General features: G+C 42.8%; 1 protein-coding gene across 1 annotated transcript in view; it reads right to left on the minus strand.

The window, feature by feature from the left end:
* The window catches only part of setdb1a (SET domain bifurcated histone lysine methyltransferase 1a), a 30,973-nt gene extending 19,605 nt beyond the window's left edge, over positions 1 to 11,368 (minus strand). The window contains exons 1-3 of the mRNA XM_084165534.1: positions 11,284 to 11,368; positions 5,376 to 5,632; positions 4,211 to 4,368 (exon numbers count right to left, since the gene is read on the minus strand). Of these exons, the coding sequence (XP_084021660.1) occupies positions 4,211 to 4,368; positions 5,376 to 5,560 (343 nt within the window). The 5' untranslated portion in view covers positions 5,561 to 5,632; positions 11,284 to 11,368. The remainder of the gene's footprint in view (positions 1 to 4,210; positions 4,369 to 5,375; positions 5,633 to 11,283) is intronic.
* Positions 11,369 to 16,170: the final 4,802 nt, after the last annotated feature.

Raw genomic sequence — 16,170 nt, forward strand, 5'->3', positions numbered from 1 at the left:
CAGACCATGTGTAACCACGCCAGCCCAGGACCTCCACATCTGGCTTCTTCACCTGCGGTATTGTCAGAGGGGGAATGGGGGGGGTTGCTGAGGAGTATTTCTGTCTGTAATAAAGCCCTTTTGTGGGGAAAAACTCATTCTAAGTCGGTGGGCCTGGCTGCCTACACCCTCCCATGGCTGCAACCCTGCCCAGTCATGTGAAATCCATAGATTAGGGCCTAATGCATTTATTTAAATTGACTGATTTCCTTCTATAACTCAGTAAAATCTTTGAAATTGTTGCGTTTATATTTGTGTTCAATCTACACACAATACCCCATAATGACAAAGCAAAAACAGTTTCTCCCATTTTCCTCCGCAGATCCTCTCAAGCTCTGTCAGGTTGGATGGGGAGCGTCGCTGCACAGCTATTTTCAGGTCTCTCCAGAGATGTTCGATCGGGTTCAAGTCCGGGCTCTGGCTGGGCCATTCAAGGACATTCAGAGACTTGTACCGAAGCCACTCCTTCGTTGTCTTGGCTGTGTGCTTAGGGTCGTTGTCCTGTTGGAAGGTGAACCTTCGCCCCAGTCTGAGGTCCTGAGCGCTCTCGAGCAGGTTTTCATCAAGGATCTCTCTGTACATTGCTCCGTTCATCTTTCCCTCGATCCTGACTAGTCTCCCAGTCCCTGCCGCTGAAAAACATCCCCACAGCATGATGCTGCCACCACCATGCTTCACCGTAGGGATGGTGCCAGGTTTCCTCCAGATGTGACGCTTGGCATTCAGGCCAAAGAGTTCAATCTTGGTTTCATCAGACCAGAGAATATTGTTTCTCATGGTCTGAGAGTCCTTTAGGTGCCTTTCGGCAAACTCCAAGCGGGCTGTCATGTGCCTTTTACTGAGGAGTGGCTTCCGTCTGGCCACTCTCCCATAAAGGCCTGATTGGTGGAGTGCTGCAGAGATGGTTGTTCTTCTGGAAGGTTCTCCAATCTCCACAGAGGAACTCTGGAGCTCTGTCAGAGTGACCATCGGGTTCTTGGTCACTTCCCTGACCAAGGCCCTTCTCCCCAGATTGCTCAGTTTGGCCGGGCGGCCAGCTCTAGGAAGAGTCTAGGTGATTCCAAACTTCTTCCATTTCCATTGAATGATCGAGGCCACTGTGTTCTTAGGGACCTTCAATGCTGCAGACATTTTTTGGTATCCTTCCCCAGAGCTGTGCCTCAACACAATCCTGTCTCGGAGCTCTACAGACACTTCCTTCAACCTCATGGCTTGGTTTTTGCTCTGGCATGCACTGTCAACTGTGGGACCTTATATAGACAGGTGTGTGCCTTTCCAAATCATGTCCAATCATGTCTAACTCTAACCCTACACTCAATAAAATCTGTAGCAACTTCAGCGGTAAGATAGCGTTTCTTAATAATGCGTTCAGTATTACCCTGTGCTATGGGCAACAAGGTAGTAAAAAATACACAGTGGTGATCAGATAAAGCAACATCAACAATAGAGGATATGTCAATAGAAAGTCCCTTGGTAATAACCAGGTCTAGAGTACGGCCGCGGTTATGGGTGGGCCCAGTAACATGTTGGATAGAGTCCATAGAGCTCAAAAGATTCCTAAATTCAATGGCCTTGGAGTCAGTCTCTTGGTCAACATGAATATTAAAATCGCCGAACAATGACTTTATCATAGTTCTGAAGGACAATAGAAAATATTTCAGAGAAATCAGTAAAAAAGTGGGGCAGTGCTTTGGTGGCCTATACAGTGTTATGGACAGCACTGGTGGCTGACATTTAAACAGTATAGCATGATGCTCAAAAGACACAAAGTCAGCAAACAAAATATCCTTACAGCCGAGAGCATTTGTAAAAATAGAGGCTGTCCCCCAACCCCTTTTCCCTTTTCTGATATGAAAAGCTGTAGTCCGGGGGGAGGGGGGTTCAATAAGAGCGGCACTACAGTCTGATGACAGCCATGTTTCAGTGAGAAACACACAATCAACTTTGCGCTCAGTAATGAGGCCATTCACGAGAAAGGTTTTACTAGTGATTGCTCTAACATTTAAAAGCGCCATATTCAATGAGTGTGGGCCATTCTGTCCCTGGAGCATCTGCCTCGAGGTAACCAATGGAATAACCACCAAATTATTAACGTTACAAAGGTCTCCAATCTAACAGAATGGTAGGAGATGACAGTTTGTATAAACGCATTAGAAGGCGGAGTTAAAGGTACATAAATTAGGTTACTCGCAATAACCATAGTGCCATTTCTACCATTTCTACAGGAGTTGATATGCTTTCCAAGTCCTCTGTTGCTTATTCTGACAGGGAGAACTGGAGCACTACCAGACCCTGTCCGTCAGTCTCTAAAACAGTTTGCGATGTTGCTGGGAATAATCCTGGAACCCCTGTGGTTAGGGTGAATTCTGTCGCTTTTAGAAAGTGCTGGTTGCTCCCACAGCAAATCAAAGTTGTCACAAAAAGAGACATTCCTATCGTTGCAAAGTTTCTTCAGGTACTCGTTCAGGGCAAAGAGTCGGCAGATACGTTCCAAACCCCTTCGGTAGGACGGGAGTGGGCCAGAGATAATTATTCTCTTCCCTGTGCTAGCGAGGGTGTTCAATCCTTTTTTGTAGTCCTCCCTCTGATCGCCTAAAACGAAGGTCGTTAAAACCTACGTGACTGACGATGGTGTCAATATTGGAGTAGTTAGCCAGAACCGGGGGCAGGAGGGAGTTGATATCATGGACACAGGCTCCTGGGTGACAGTGGACCTTGGTCGGTCCACAGATCGTAGGCAGGACAAAATATCTCACCATCAAGCTGCCCACAATCATGGTGGTCATGATGGAATCTGATGGGGAAGCGACCTGCTAAACTGTGGTGGCCGTGTAGGAGGGTGCCACTGGGCGGCCATGATTGGGCTGGTAGGTCCGTCTCAAGCGGGGAAAAGCTGTTTGATAGCTGGATCGGATCTTCTCGGATAGATGAAGGATGGCCAGACTGCCTCCCCGATCTCCTACGCCTTGCGAGTGTCCAGTCTCCCATGGGTCGCGGAGTTGAGCTTAACAGGGACAGCTCAACGCCGCCCAACTCATCGACAGCTTTGCTATAGGAAGCATTTAAAACTGAGATTCGGTTTGCCTGGGTTACAGCAAGGTCGGTGTACTTAGAAAGCAGGTTATCCTTGTCTTGCAACCAAGCTAACAGCCGGAGGATCTCTTCCCTAAGTTGCTTGATGGAGGTGCATTTAGGGCAGACAAATCCCTGTCCATTTTCCAGTTCTACCTCATCTTCATCTTGTGATTGTGTGGAAAACATCTCACACGTAGCAATACAAACTTTACCCATAGTTTACTATTTAATGAAAATAATTTCACAAAAACAACAAACCGAGAGTAGACAGTACACTGTTCTGTTGCGCGCTCTAATGACGTCTGTTGCGTGATGACGTCTGTAAAGCAAGCAGGATCGTGGTTCAGACCCATAACCTTTCAATCTTGGTGAAGAGAAGTGAAAGCCGTCTGCATCTTATTCTAGTCCTATGTTATTCAAGAATGTCATTACAATGATGAAGGACAACAAAACGTATTTCATTGAACTGTTGAAAACGGGGAAGGAATGAAGCAACAAAGAGAGAAAGAGGTAGGTTAATACGCACGTCCCATAACATTAGGGGAAATATTATGAAAGGTACGCTTGCTTCAGCCTACTAATTACACAAATTTTAAATAGGCCCTATTATATTTCAAAAATGTAAAGCAAATTTGCTAGCCTATAATTGTAACTTTGTAGGCCGCATGTCCTGCACCAGCATCACGTTCTCTCCCTGCTTCATGTTTTGAACGAGGTGCGTAATTCCAGTCCATATAACACAATACATACAAAAAGATTAGCCTACTGGAGCTTGTTTCATTTATTTACCCAAGAGAGCATAGCTACATCTATGTGCTTTTATGTAATTCTGTTGTGCGTGCGGTAGCCTATATTATAGGCTATGTATTGGATAACGGCACAATCATTTGGCCTTGGGCTCATAAAATGTATGGCTCATCAGGCTCAGGAAGCATCAGGCTTGAATTTTAATGCCAATCAAAGCTCTAATCAAATCCAGACATATTTATATGCTTTACAATGACACTCCCGGGAAATACTGTGTTACCCAGGATAAAAGTGATTTAATCTTGGGATGAACCATTTGTAAAATACCGGGAAAATATTCAACCCTTACCACTGTCTGTGGCCATGGTGTTGTCGTTTCTGTCCGCATCACCGATCTCAATGATGCTTTGCTTGCCCACTCCTTCGTCCTCCGAGTCTGTGTCTCTGTACTCCATGCCCAATCTGCTGTACAGCTCCTTCACAACGGTCTCACACTCCACCACAGACCTGTGGAGAAACAGTCAAACAGTCAAGACAGGGGCTGCAGTTCCGAAGGTAACAGCCCTGTTCCGCCCCCCTGGAAGCCTCTTCTCGACGTTCTGTGCATGCGTTTCTTTACACACAAATGTTTATGGTCACCCTGCCTTCACATTTCTCACTCAATCGTGAATTATAATTCTTCAAAGTTTAACTGGTGAAACGTCCATGCAGCGTCTGCATGCAAACCATTTGATCTCAATCAGTTTCATGGGAATATGCATTTAGATCTTCTTGAGTTATGTAGTGTTGTTTTTAATTATGTACAGTGAGCTAATTTTAGCGCAGATGGTGTTAAACTGTAGCACACTTGTGCTTTGTTTCAATCAAAGCACATTTTGCCTAGTGGCTCGCGCTGTTGAGTTTTGGCAGCATGAGAGAAAAATGCGACCAATCGCACAATCATCCTAAAATCTCATAAGAAATTAGGTTGTTTATCTTACAGTAACGTTATACTATGCTATTATATTCGGTTCTGTTATGTAGAACACGATCATTATGTGATCTTGCAGACATTTATTCAGCTTTGATCCAACTTTATTAAACAGAATTTCGCCAGAGTAGCCCGAATTCGGAACCATAGCCCCCTGCACAGTCAACAGCCAAATCAGTGACCAAGCACAGCCACGAGTTCAACAGCACTGCCGCAGACCCAACAGCCTCACAAGTATCTATATTCTATGCTGCAACTTTTTTCAGCTTCTGTGTTTTTGTCCCAGAACAAAACTATTGTCCTGCATGAAGGTATGTCGATTTGGAATACTTATATGATACAAACTATACACACAGATGCAAGCATTGCAGACCAAAAAAACACTTATAGGCTGATCCCAGATTGGTTTGTGCTCTTGCCAACTCCACTGCTCACTGTCAAGGCAAACATTTATATTTACTAAGGGAAAGTGACAAGGAATAGACATGATAGCAGATCTGGGACCAGGCTAAACGCTTAGGCCAACAGGCTGAAAAACACTCACTCGCAGGCGGTGTTGAAGAGGGTGCGGGTGCAGAGGGCCTGCTTCTCCTTCCGCTGCACTCGGTTCTGCATCTGGGCCAGCTGGGTCCTCCTGAGTGCCACCAAGTCTTGGTTCTCCACCTCCTCCCGTATCCAGCCCTGACACTCCTCCACAGTCATCGCCATCTCATCATCCCCACTCTCCATGACTAGGAAGACTGTGACAGCTTCCTTCAATTGGGGCACTCAGGTTTTCAGCAGTAGGTCTGTACTCCGGTCCTGTTGACAAAGCATTACTTTTTTAAATGTTAGTCATTTAGCAGAAGCTCTTATCCACTGCAACTTACAGGAGCAATTAGAGTTAATTGCCTTGCTCAAGGGCACAGACACATTTTCACCTAGTCGGCTCGGGAATTCAAAGCAGGAACCTTTCGGTTATTGGCCCAACGCTCTTAACCGCTAGGCTACATGCCAATGTTGTAGAACGACCGGTCTCGAGACCACATATTGAGTGTCTCGGTCTTGTCTCGGATACACTTGTACTCGGTCTTGGACAGTGAGAACTCGTAATTTCTTCCCGAGACCAGCGGAGTAAAAAAACTCATAATTATCAGCTTCCATTCAGTCAGCGCATAAAAACGCTTCGCCAAGCCAAATTTATACACTCCTTTCTTGAAACATTAATACAGTATCTTAACAGCCTTTATATCTATTATAGACATGTTTGCGCAGTGGCAAACCTATAGGCCTTCAGTGTGTGACAGGTTCGTGATTCTGAAAGGACAGCAACCGTAATCCAAGCGCACTCATGTAGGAGTGCACTTTTTGTCAAACACAAAGGAAAGGGAGATACCTAGTCAGTTGTACAACTGAATACATTCAACTGAAATGTGTCTTCCGCATTTAACCCAACCCCTGAATCAGGGCCAGTGGTGTAAGCTATATGCAGGTATAAGCCATATACCCACTTTTTAAAAAGTGGGCATTGCGTATACTCACTTCTTAATCCCTACTGATTCGTATCAAAGTAGTGTAGTGTAGGTATACGATTTATCAATGATGTAGTACAATAGAGAAATAATGCAAAAAGTAACCTACACAATCGCAAACAGGACTTTTCACACAGGTTGCCTTTCCTTCGCTGGGAGGGCCGTTTGCAAACTTTGGGGGAAAATTTGAGTATACCCACTTCTCTAGGCACAACTGCATAGTACTGACGGAAAGACAGCAGTCATCACACACAGCATGATGTTAAAGGATAAGCAGTCCATAAACTAGGACATAATAAGCCAGTAGGTCCCAATCATAAGAAAACAAAAACACAACCATTAAGCATTTCCCAATCGAAATGTACAACTATTACTTCCCATTGTAAAAAAACATTTCACGTTTAGCACACAAAGAAACTGGGGACCCAAAGTTTAAAGTTGAACTGACAACGTTTTAACTACTTTGCAGATATGAAACAAACAGACAATCATAAATCAGTCAAAAATATCAAATTCCCAATTTATGCTACAAAACCAACTTTATACAAGGTTTTAAAAATAGGTTATATTTGACTCAATGTTCCATGACGTACACTAAGGCAATGTGGGCAGAATAGATGGATGCAGCTCAATGCCTGATTAATATAACTCGGCAATACATTTATTGGTAGTCCTAACAATATTGCTATCAGGTTGTAAAATCACAGCTGGCCTGGTAAATTGTTTGCTGCCTCCATTCAGGATGCACTGATTCAATGACTCAATATTCTGGACAAAAACGGATGAACGTAACTAAGGCTGGGAATGTCAATCCAATCAAATTAACAAGGGCAATGATCACAAGTCAGTCATAACGTGGCTAATAGGCTAGCGTATCTATTTACGTAGCAAGCTAAAAACACGGAGCCTAACGTTAGCTAGATAGCTAGCTTCTAGGAGGATGTCATGCCATGCCATTGGAGGAGTGGGTGAGTGACTGACTTTTCCCCTCATATCATCTTTCAGTGCCTATACACATCTAGAGATGCAGGTGTCATTTGGTTAGTTAGCAAGAACTTGAGCGACTGTTATCCAGATAGCATATCTCTTGCGTTCGTAAATTCACTCTGGCTATCTACTCCAATTTCAGAGCACTCTCGTCTGAGTGTGCCAGAGCGCAGAACTGATTAATTTACGAATGTGCAACACCAGCTGAATATGAGCGGTGTCAGTAAACGTACACAAAAAAAAGTAATAGTTAGTCAAGAACGCTCTAGATAACATGTAAACAGCCTAACCAGCTCTGCTACGGCAAGTAAAATGGTCAGAGTGAGGTGTTTTCTCATTTGTGTCTGGAAGTAGCTAACTAGCAAGCCAGCCAACTTTAGCCAGTTAGCTTGGGTGCTTGGTTGGGAGAAGCATGCATTGGCAGGCAAGCTGCAGAAGGACGAGGAATTATAAAATTCTCCATCGTTTATAAGTGCAATTTTGATGGCAAACTAGCTGAAAAAGTTTGAGAGGGTTTATCTAAAGTTCCTTTGTTAGATTTTAGCTGATCTTGTTCTGGCTAGCATTAGTTGTTGATCTCATTGTTGTTGATGTGCATAACAGAGAGAGAGAGCCTACCTTTTCATGGTTGTTTGATCAATAGGACTGTAAAGCTCCCAAATGTAAGAGGACTCCTGTGGTGTTTACATATTTGCAGAAATCCATTCAGGTTTATTTTGTGGCTTTTGGCGAATGCGTTCTAATGATCTAAAGTCGCAACTTCCTGTAAACACACAGTCCAGTTCAAAGTGAATGATGACAGCCCCGTGTGGCAAATGGCTTGTTTGTATAAAGGCCTACTGTAGCTTTGATTGGCTATAGCGCACCGGTCTGTGTAGACTACAGTCCTGGACAAGACAGATGTTTTTATTTGGTTTTATTTATTGCAATTGTCCAAACGCACGGCCGCTTTCCCACTCTATATTACTATAGAATTTTCTTAGTACGCCTTAGTATACATAATTCCCAAACATTCTAAGAATTTATGAAAACGACCATATCTAAGATGTCGCTTGTCAGAAAATTGTGTCATATTCTTCCTGGGGGTGTATATGTACAGATGTTTCAAATGCCACAATGTTTCGCACACAAGTTATTTTCAAAGAGATGGCGAACAACAGCAAACGCGTTGCAATTAAAAACACAATTCCACTCACCAGATGATGATCATTTGCAACATCCTCTTGGATAACACATTTTACATTTACATTTTAGTCATTTAGCAGAAGCTCTTATCCAGAGCGACTTACAGTTAGTGAGCGCATACATTATTATTATTATTTTCATACTGGCCCCCCGTGGGAATCGAACCCACAACCCTGGCGTTGCAAACGCCATGCCCTACCAACTGAGTTACATCCCTGCCAGCCATTCCCTCCCCTACCCTGGACGACGCTGGGCCAATTGTGCGCCGCCCCATGGGTCTCCCGGTCGCAGCCGGCTACGACAGAGCCTGGATTCGAACCAGGATCTCTAGTGGCACAGCTAACACCTGCTGCAAACTAGCCGACAACAAAAGCTAGCTAGCTAGACTGTGGTAAAACTACTGCTTGCTATTGCGCAGTGACCTGTTGGCCTTCAAGAAGGCAGAAGTTTCCATAAGTTTTTGTAAAAACGGTCCCTCCCATTAAGTGAAAATGTGATTGGTTGATTCCACTGTCACTCCCAAATTTTGCCCTAATACAGTTGAATGGCAGATGCCTTAATCTAGTTTATGATGGCCTAGCCAATGGCTGATTTAGCTAGCTAAATGTATCTCCCCAGAGACCAGCAAAGAAAAATCCTGATTGGATCTTTTTTTCTCTTCAATGTTAACATTTTCCTTTCCAACAAATACAGAAGAGATTAAATCAGAACATCATTATTATAATCATTATTTTATAAATCCTTAGCCCTTCTCTCAAGGCGTAGAAGGCCCATTGTTCCCCACTGTTTTTCGTTTAGTAATAATTTGCAGAGTGGCTTTATTTTCCCTCAGCATGCATTATTTCACTAGTTTGAATGTCTAAAGAATGTATATGTTGTTCTGAAATATGAACACAGAAATACTGGACATTTAAACTCTTATTATGGTGGTAATTTGACAAAATTGCAATCATGGTCTTGAATTGGACTAACATTTTTCTGGTCTCGGTCTCGCACACCTTGACCCCCCTCCGGTCTTTACTCGGACTAGATTTGCTCCGGTCTTGGTCTTGAATCGGTTTTGCTTTAGGTGGTCTCGAACACAACATTGAAACATTGATTTCCTTCCTTGTTTGTAAGAGCACATAGCATAGCTTGTAGTTAAATGTTATCATAATTTGTTTAGATATTAAAAACAGGATTTGTAATGTACAGTATACATTGAGAATATTGCCATTTGATTGAACAACTGAGTGCCAAACAAATCAACTAATTTCAGGTCGAACAAATCAACACATTTGGCATGTGAAATGTTACACAGTTGCTAATAAAACAAGACAAACGACAACGCCTTTCATTAGTTCAAAGAAGTATCAAGCATTAGCTTAAAAAAGAAGGCAGCTATTAACAAATTATTTAACTAATGGAAATAATAAACTAATGGCTGTAATAAACAATTAATAAGTATATATCATTAACATGTCTTACAGCCTGATTAATCAGACTAACGCAGGTAGCTTAGTGGGTAAGAGCGTTGTGCCAGTAACCGAAAGGTCGAGCCGACTACGTGAAAAGTCTGTCGATGTGCCCTTAAGCAAGGCACTTAACCCTAATTGCTCATGTAAGTCGCTCTGGATAAGAGCATCTGCTAACTGACTAAAATGTAAATATATAATGAGCCAACTGCTAGCCAGCGCGTAACGCTAGCTAGCTAGCTTAGTAAAGTTAAACTCAAAACCATATTTATACTGAACAAAAATAAACGCAGCATGCAACAATTTCAAAGATTTTACTGAGTTACAGTTTATGAGGAAATCAGTCAATTGAAATAAATTAATTAGGCCCTAATCTATGGATTTCACGACTGGGAATACAGATATGCCTCAGGATCTCATTACAGTATTTCTGTGCATTCAAATTGCCATCGATAAAATGCAATTGTGTTTGTTGTCCGTAGCTTATGCCTGCCCATACCATAACCCCACCGCCACCATGGGGCACTTTGTTCACAACATTGGCATCAGCAAACCGTGTTTGTTGTCGGTAGCTTATGCCTGCCCATACCATAACCCCACCGCCACCATGGGGCACTTTGTTCACAACATTGGCATCAGCAAACCGCTCGCCCACACACCACCATACACGTGGTCTGTGGTTGTGAGGCGGGTTGGACGTACTGCCAAATTCCCTAAAACGACGTTAGAGGCGACTTATGGTAGAGAAATGAACATTAAATTCTCTGGCAACAGCTCTGGTGGACATCCTGCAGTCAGCATGCAAATTGCACGCTCCCTCAAAACTTCAGACATCTGTGGCATTGTGTTGTGTGACAAAACTGCACATTTTAGAGTGGCCTTTTATTGTCCTCAACACAAGGTGCACCAGTGTAATAATCATGCTGTTTAATCAGTTTCTTGATATGCCACACCTCAGGTGGATGGATTATCTTGGCAATGGAGAAATACTCACTAACAGGGATGTAAACTAATTTGTGTACAACGTTTGAGAGAAATAAGCTTTTTGTGCATATGGAAAACATGGGACCAGCTCATTAAACATGGGTCCTAACACTTTACATGTAGCGTTTATATTTTTGTTCAGTGTAACGTTAGTTAGTAAATAACTCCAAGTGGAGTTGAGTTTCGAAAGTTGCTAGCCAATCCAAATGTTTTAGGTAGCTATGTAAACTAGTATAGCTAGCTAGGTACATGTCTAACTAGCTAGCTTTGTATGGCTGAATACTTAATTTCTTCGGTTTACCAAATTGATTTGCAAAAAAAAGATTCTCACCTGAAGCGTCCCGCAAAAGCATTTACTGTCCACTTCTGCTAACGACGTAAATCCAGTCAGCTAGCTAAGCTAACGCGTTAGCACCCAAGGTTCGTTCTATTGTCCAGCCTACAATTGGGAGGGTATGTCGAGGACTTCTGTTTCGCCTCTTTTTTCAGCATGCTGCGGTTCGTAGACCTTTGTGTTTTAAACGCAGGTAGCTTATCGCTTTGTCCAATTTCCCATACATAATCTTTAGTCAAAGTAAAAGCACCAGGGGTGTGCAGGCTAGCTTGCGATTGATACCCCCACCACGAGGACTCCTCCTAACAGGGCAGTGGGAGATAACGTTACCCCCGTGTTCTCTAACGTTGTTTAGATGTGTGCATTGTGTAGAAAACCTAGCTGCTACAACAAAAATCGAATCCTGTAATATCTTTGGTTGAGTGTATCTAGCTAATGATGTTGCCCATAATGATTGTAAAATTATGTATTGATTTCATATCCTCATTAGGCATTCTTCTTTAATCCACACTGTGAAGGGAAAAGTGTACACTCCATCCATAGAGGTTCCACAAGTGGCTATGGGAAAACATCAATTGCATACTCCTTTCATCCTCTCAGTTTCCTCAAAAAGCCATTGGATGGAGAAAAAAACCCCGCCCCATGACCTTCTCTAATTGGTTTTGAGAAGGAGGCAAGGAGAGAGGATGCAAGAATAAAGCAATTGAGGTTCTACCTATGTAAATTCAAGTTGCAAAGCTAATGGCTTTATTCTAGGGTCAGCACACACTTTTTGTTACATGTTTCAGGGTTAATTGATAGCTCTGTTGCCAGTTATCTGACATGACCCTTTCAATACGTGTAAAATGTAAAATGTAATACGTTTCTACACTGAGTGTACAAAAACATTAAAGACACCTTCCTAATATTGAGTTGCACCCCCTATAACCCTCAGAACAGGCTCAATTTGTCAGGGCATTGACTCTACAAGGTGTCGAAAGCGTTTCACAGGGATGTTGGCCCATGTGACTCCAATTCTTCCACAGTTTTGTCAAGTTGGCTGGATGTCCTTTGGGTGGTGGACCATTCTTGATACACACGGGAAACTGTTGAGTGTGAAAAACACAGCAGCGTTGCAGTTCTTGACACACTCAACCCGGTACGCCTGGCACGTATACACAATCCATGTCTCAAGGCTTAAAAATACTTATTTAACCTGTCTCCTCCCATTCATTTACACTGATTGAAGTGGATTTAACAAGTGACATCAATAAGGGATCATAGCTTTCACCTGGATTCACCTGGTCAGTCTATGTCATGGAAATGTTTTGTACACTCAATGTATATAGTACAGTGTAGAGGGCATCTCTGCCTAAATTGTGACAACTTCCACATGCTCTGATTCTCTCATTTTACATAAAATAAAATAAGAGTGTCAACCCACTCTAAATACAGTCAACATTGCAAGATCTGATAAGGTTGTCTGGCATTAAACCCTATACAGTCAATGCATTAAACATTCATCACTCATCAGGGAACGTACAGACTAGAGAAATAGATACAGTATAGTTCATGCAAAAACTTTATTTACAAAAGGATAGAAATGAACAATGCAACTCAGCTGCCATTGTAGAAATGATTATTATTCTTTCCGCTGTGATAATCTTGGATTATACACTGGTCTACGTAGGCTTAGCCTACAGTACTAGCCATTTCTGCTGCATCTCCCAAATAAACCAGAGTTTGTTGCTAAGTCAAATGACATCCCTCATTTAGGCCATCTTTTCACAAAGTTTAGGGATTCCTGCTGTATATCTCCAGCATGGTGAGTGGCAGAATGTCAACTCTCTCCAGCACATGATTTGTGAGGGCCTCTTTTTTTGGTGGGGGCCTCTCTTCTTAATTGGTGATCTGTTCCTCTTGATAGGTGGAGGTTGAGATGGCACCATAAGGGTCCACCACTGTCTGAGCGCAGCGCACCACTGTCAGTAGCAGGAAGAAGCAGAGGAGGGCAAGAAAAAATAAAGCAAAGCCCAGGTCCACGTCCACCTCCAGCTTGGACAGAGAAGGAGCTGTCTGGTGCTGGTCCATGTGGCTGATCGAGGTAAGGGTCAGTAGTAGCTTGAGAGATGCTTGTGTTACAGGTCCCAGGTGTGGGACGCCTTAGGCAGATAATAGGTGTCCTGGATGAACAGGATAAATGAAGACAATGGAGACTTAGGTGCTTTTCCTATGGCTTGTCTTCCAATGTATGAGATCAGTTGGCAGGTAAGTTGTAGTCTTCTCAGGTAGGTAATGTCTTGTCATGAAATTGCAATGTAAATCATATGATTATATGATATCTCATTAGAGGTACAAGTTAAGTCTTGTAAGGTGAGTCACTTGCAGCATTAGTGAACGCCACATTGGGCCCCAGCCCAGCGGGTATCCTCCTGTGGGAGAGGAAGCATCATTATCAGTCTAAACTTAATCAAACACACTCACTGGCTCTGAGGTGTACATGTACCCTTGTTAATGTATTGCTCAGAGAAACAACAAAGAAGACATACATACACTCATACAAAAAATGTTGCTCTGACAGAGAAGAAATAGACAAAAAAAGAAAACTGGCTAATACAGCACTTTGTATTTAGGAGCACCCCTTGGTATTCTCAAAATCCCAATAATGCTTAAATGTGTTTCTCTTTTCAATATTTTGGATACACGTATAGAAAAGTATTGTTTATTTTAGCATATTTGTGGGTTATACATAACACAATTTGAATACAGTTCATATGAAAGTTCATAGCTGTTAATATGTTTAGTTTGTATTTACACCAGTGCTTGACTTGGACTGAAATAGGTGCCGGTACTGTTTATATTTAGGTGCAGGAGCTCCACAATACTTTTGAGCTAATATTCTATAACAGGGGTTCCCAAACCTTTTAACTCGGGACCCCTCTTCCAGCATTGGGGAACATCCTGCATTTCTTGCAATTCTATACATTTTGCCATGTCTAATGTATTCATGTGATATTTGAGTGACAAAAAAATTACAACTATCTACGGGCTAAAAATATGAAATAAATCAACTTTAGCTGACATGGGCTAGTTGATCTGGACATTTCTGACAAGTTATAAATAACTCTCTAAGGTATGCAATGACTAACATGACAAGAGGAACTGATGATGCACTACCCAAATTCGAAATTGCACCTTGTGCATTCTACTATTACAACATTCAGGAGTAAATTTAAAGCCGGACTGAGTTCCTTAAATTACATTTTTTTTTGAGAACCACTGTTCTAAAAGAGGAACAGGAGCTCAAGCAGTAGAACATTTTAGGTGCGGTACTCAGCTCCAGTGAGCTCCTACCCATGTCAAGCACTGGTTTACACAAAACAGTAAAAGTATTTAGCAGTAGTCTTATAATAAAAATGCACACATATGAAAAGCTCTAACTGTGGCAAAATAGCACTCGAATGCACTCAATTAAACAACAAACTAAGCTACCCACATATACTATATATACAAAAGTATGTGGACACCCCTTCAAATTAGTGGATTTGGCTATTTCAGCCACACCCATAGCTGAGAGGTTTATAAAATCGAGCACACAGTCATGCAATCTCCATAGACAAACATTGGCAGTAGAATGGCCTTACTGAAGAGCTCAGTGACTTTCAATGTGGCACCGTCATAGGATGCCACCTTTCCAACAAGTCAGTTCGTCAAATTTCGGCCCTGCTAGAGCTGCCCCGGTCAACTCTAAGTGCTATTATTGTGAAGTGGAAACGTCTGGGAGCAACAACGGCTCAGCCGCGAAGTGGTAGACCACACAAGCTCACAGAACGGGACCGCCGAGTGCTGAAGCGCATAGAGAGTAAAAACCATCTGTCCTCGGTTGCAACACTCACTACCAAGTTCCAAACTGCCTCTGGAAGCAATGTCAGCACAATAACTGCTCGTCGGGAGCTTCATGAAATGGGTTTCCATAGCCGAGCAGCTGCACACAAGCCTAAGCTCCCCATGCGCAATGCCAAGCGCCGGCTGGAGTGGTGTAAAGCTTGCCGCCATTGGACTCTGGAGCAGTGGAAATGCATTTTCTGGAATGATGAATCATGCTTCACCATCTGGCAGTCCGACGGAAAAATCTGGGTTTGGCAGATGCCAGGAGAATGCTACCTGCCCCAATGCATAGTGCCAACTGTAAAGTTTGGTGGAGGAGGAATAATGGTTCGGGCTAATCCCCTTAGTTCCAGTGAAGGGAAATCTTAACGCTACAGCATATTCTAGACGATTCTGTGCTTCCAACTTTGTTTGCAACAGTTTAGGGAAGACACTTCACTGTTTCAGCATGACAATGCCCCCATGCACGAAGCGAGGTCCATTCAGAAATAGTTAGTCGATATCAGTGTGGAAGAACTTCACTAGCCTGCACAGAGCCCTGACCTCAACCACATCGAACACCTTTGGGATTAATTGGAACGCCGACTGCGAGCCAGGCCTAATCGCCCATATCAGTGCCCGACCTCACTAGTGCTTTTGTGGCTGAATGAAAGCAAGTCCCCGCAGCAATGTTCATCTAGTGGAAAGCCTTCGCAGAAGAGTGGAGGCTGTTATAGCAGCAAAGGGTGGAGCAACTCTATATTAATGCCCATGATTTGGAATGAGATATTCGAGGAGCAGGTGTCCACATACCTTTGGTCATGTAGTGTATTTATATTTTGATGGTAATACAATCAATACAATCTCCCTCTTAAAAGCAAAGAGCATAACTCCCTATGAATCTGAATAACATAAAACATAGATTATTACATATTATTCACTACTTCATGAGGATTTCAAACAGTGCTAATGATTTCAAACTCACCGTCCTTGCTTGTCTTTCACATCTATGAAGAAATGACCGTTTTAGCGATCTCC

Source organism: Coregonus lavaretus (genome assembly GCF_964263955.1).
Source record: "Coregonus lavaretus genome assembly, chromosome: 7".
Lineage (NCBI taxonomy): Eukaryota > Metazoa > Chordata > Actinopteri > Salmoniformes > Salmonidae > Coregonus > Coregonus lavaretus.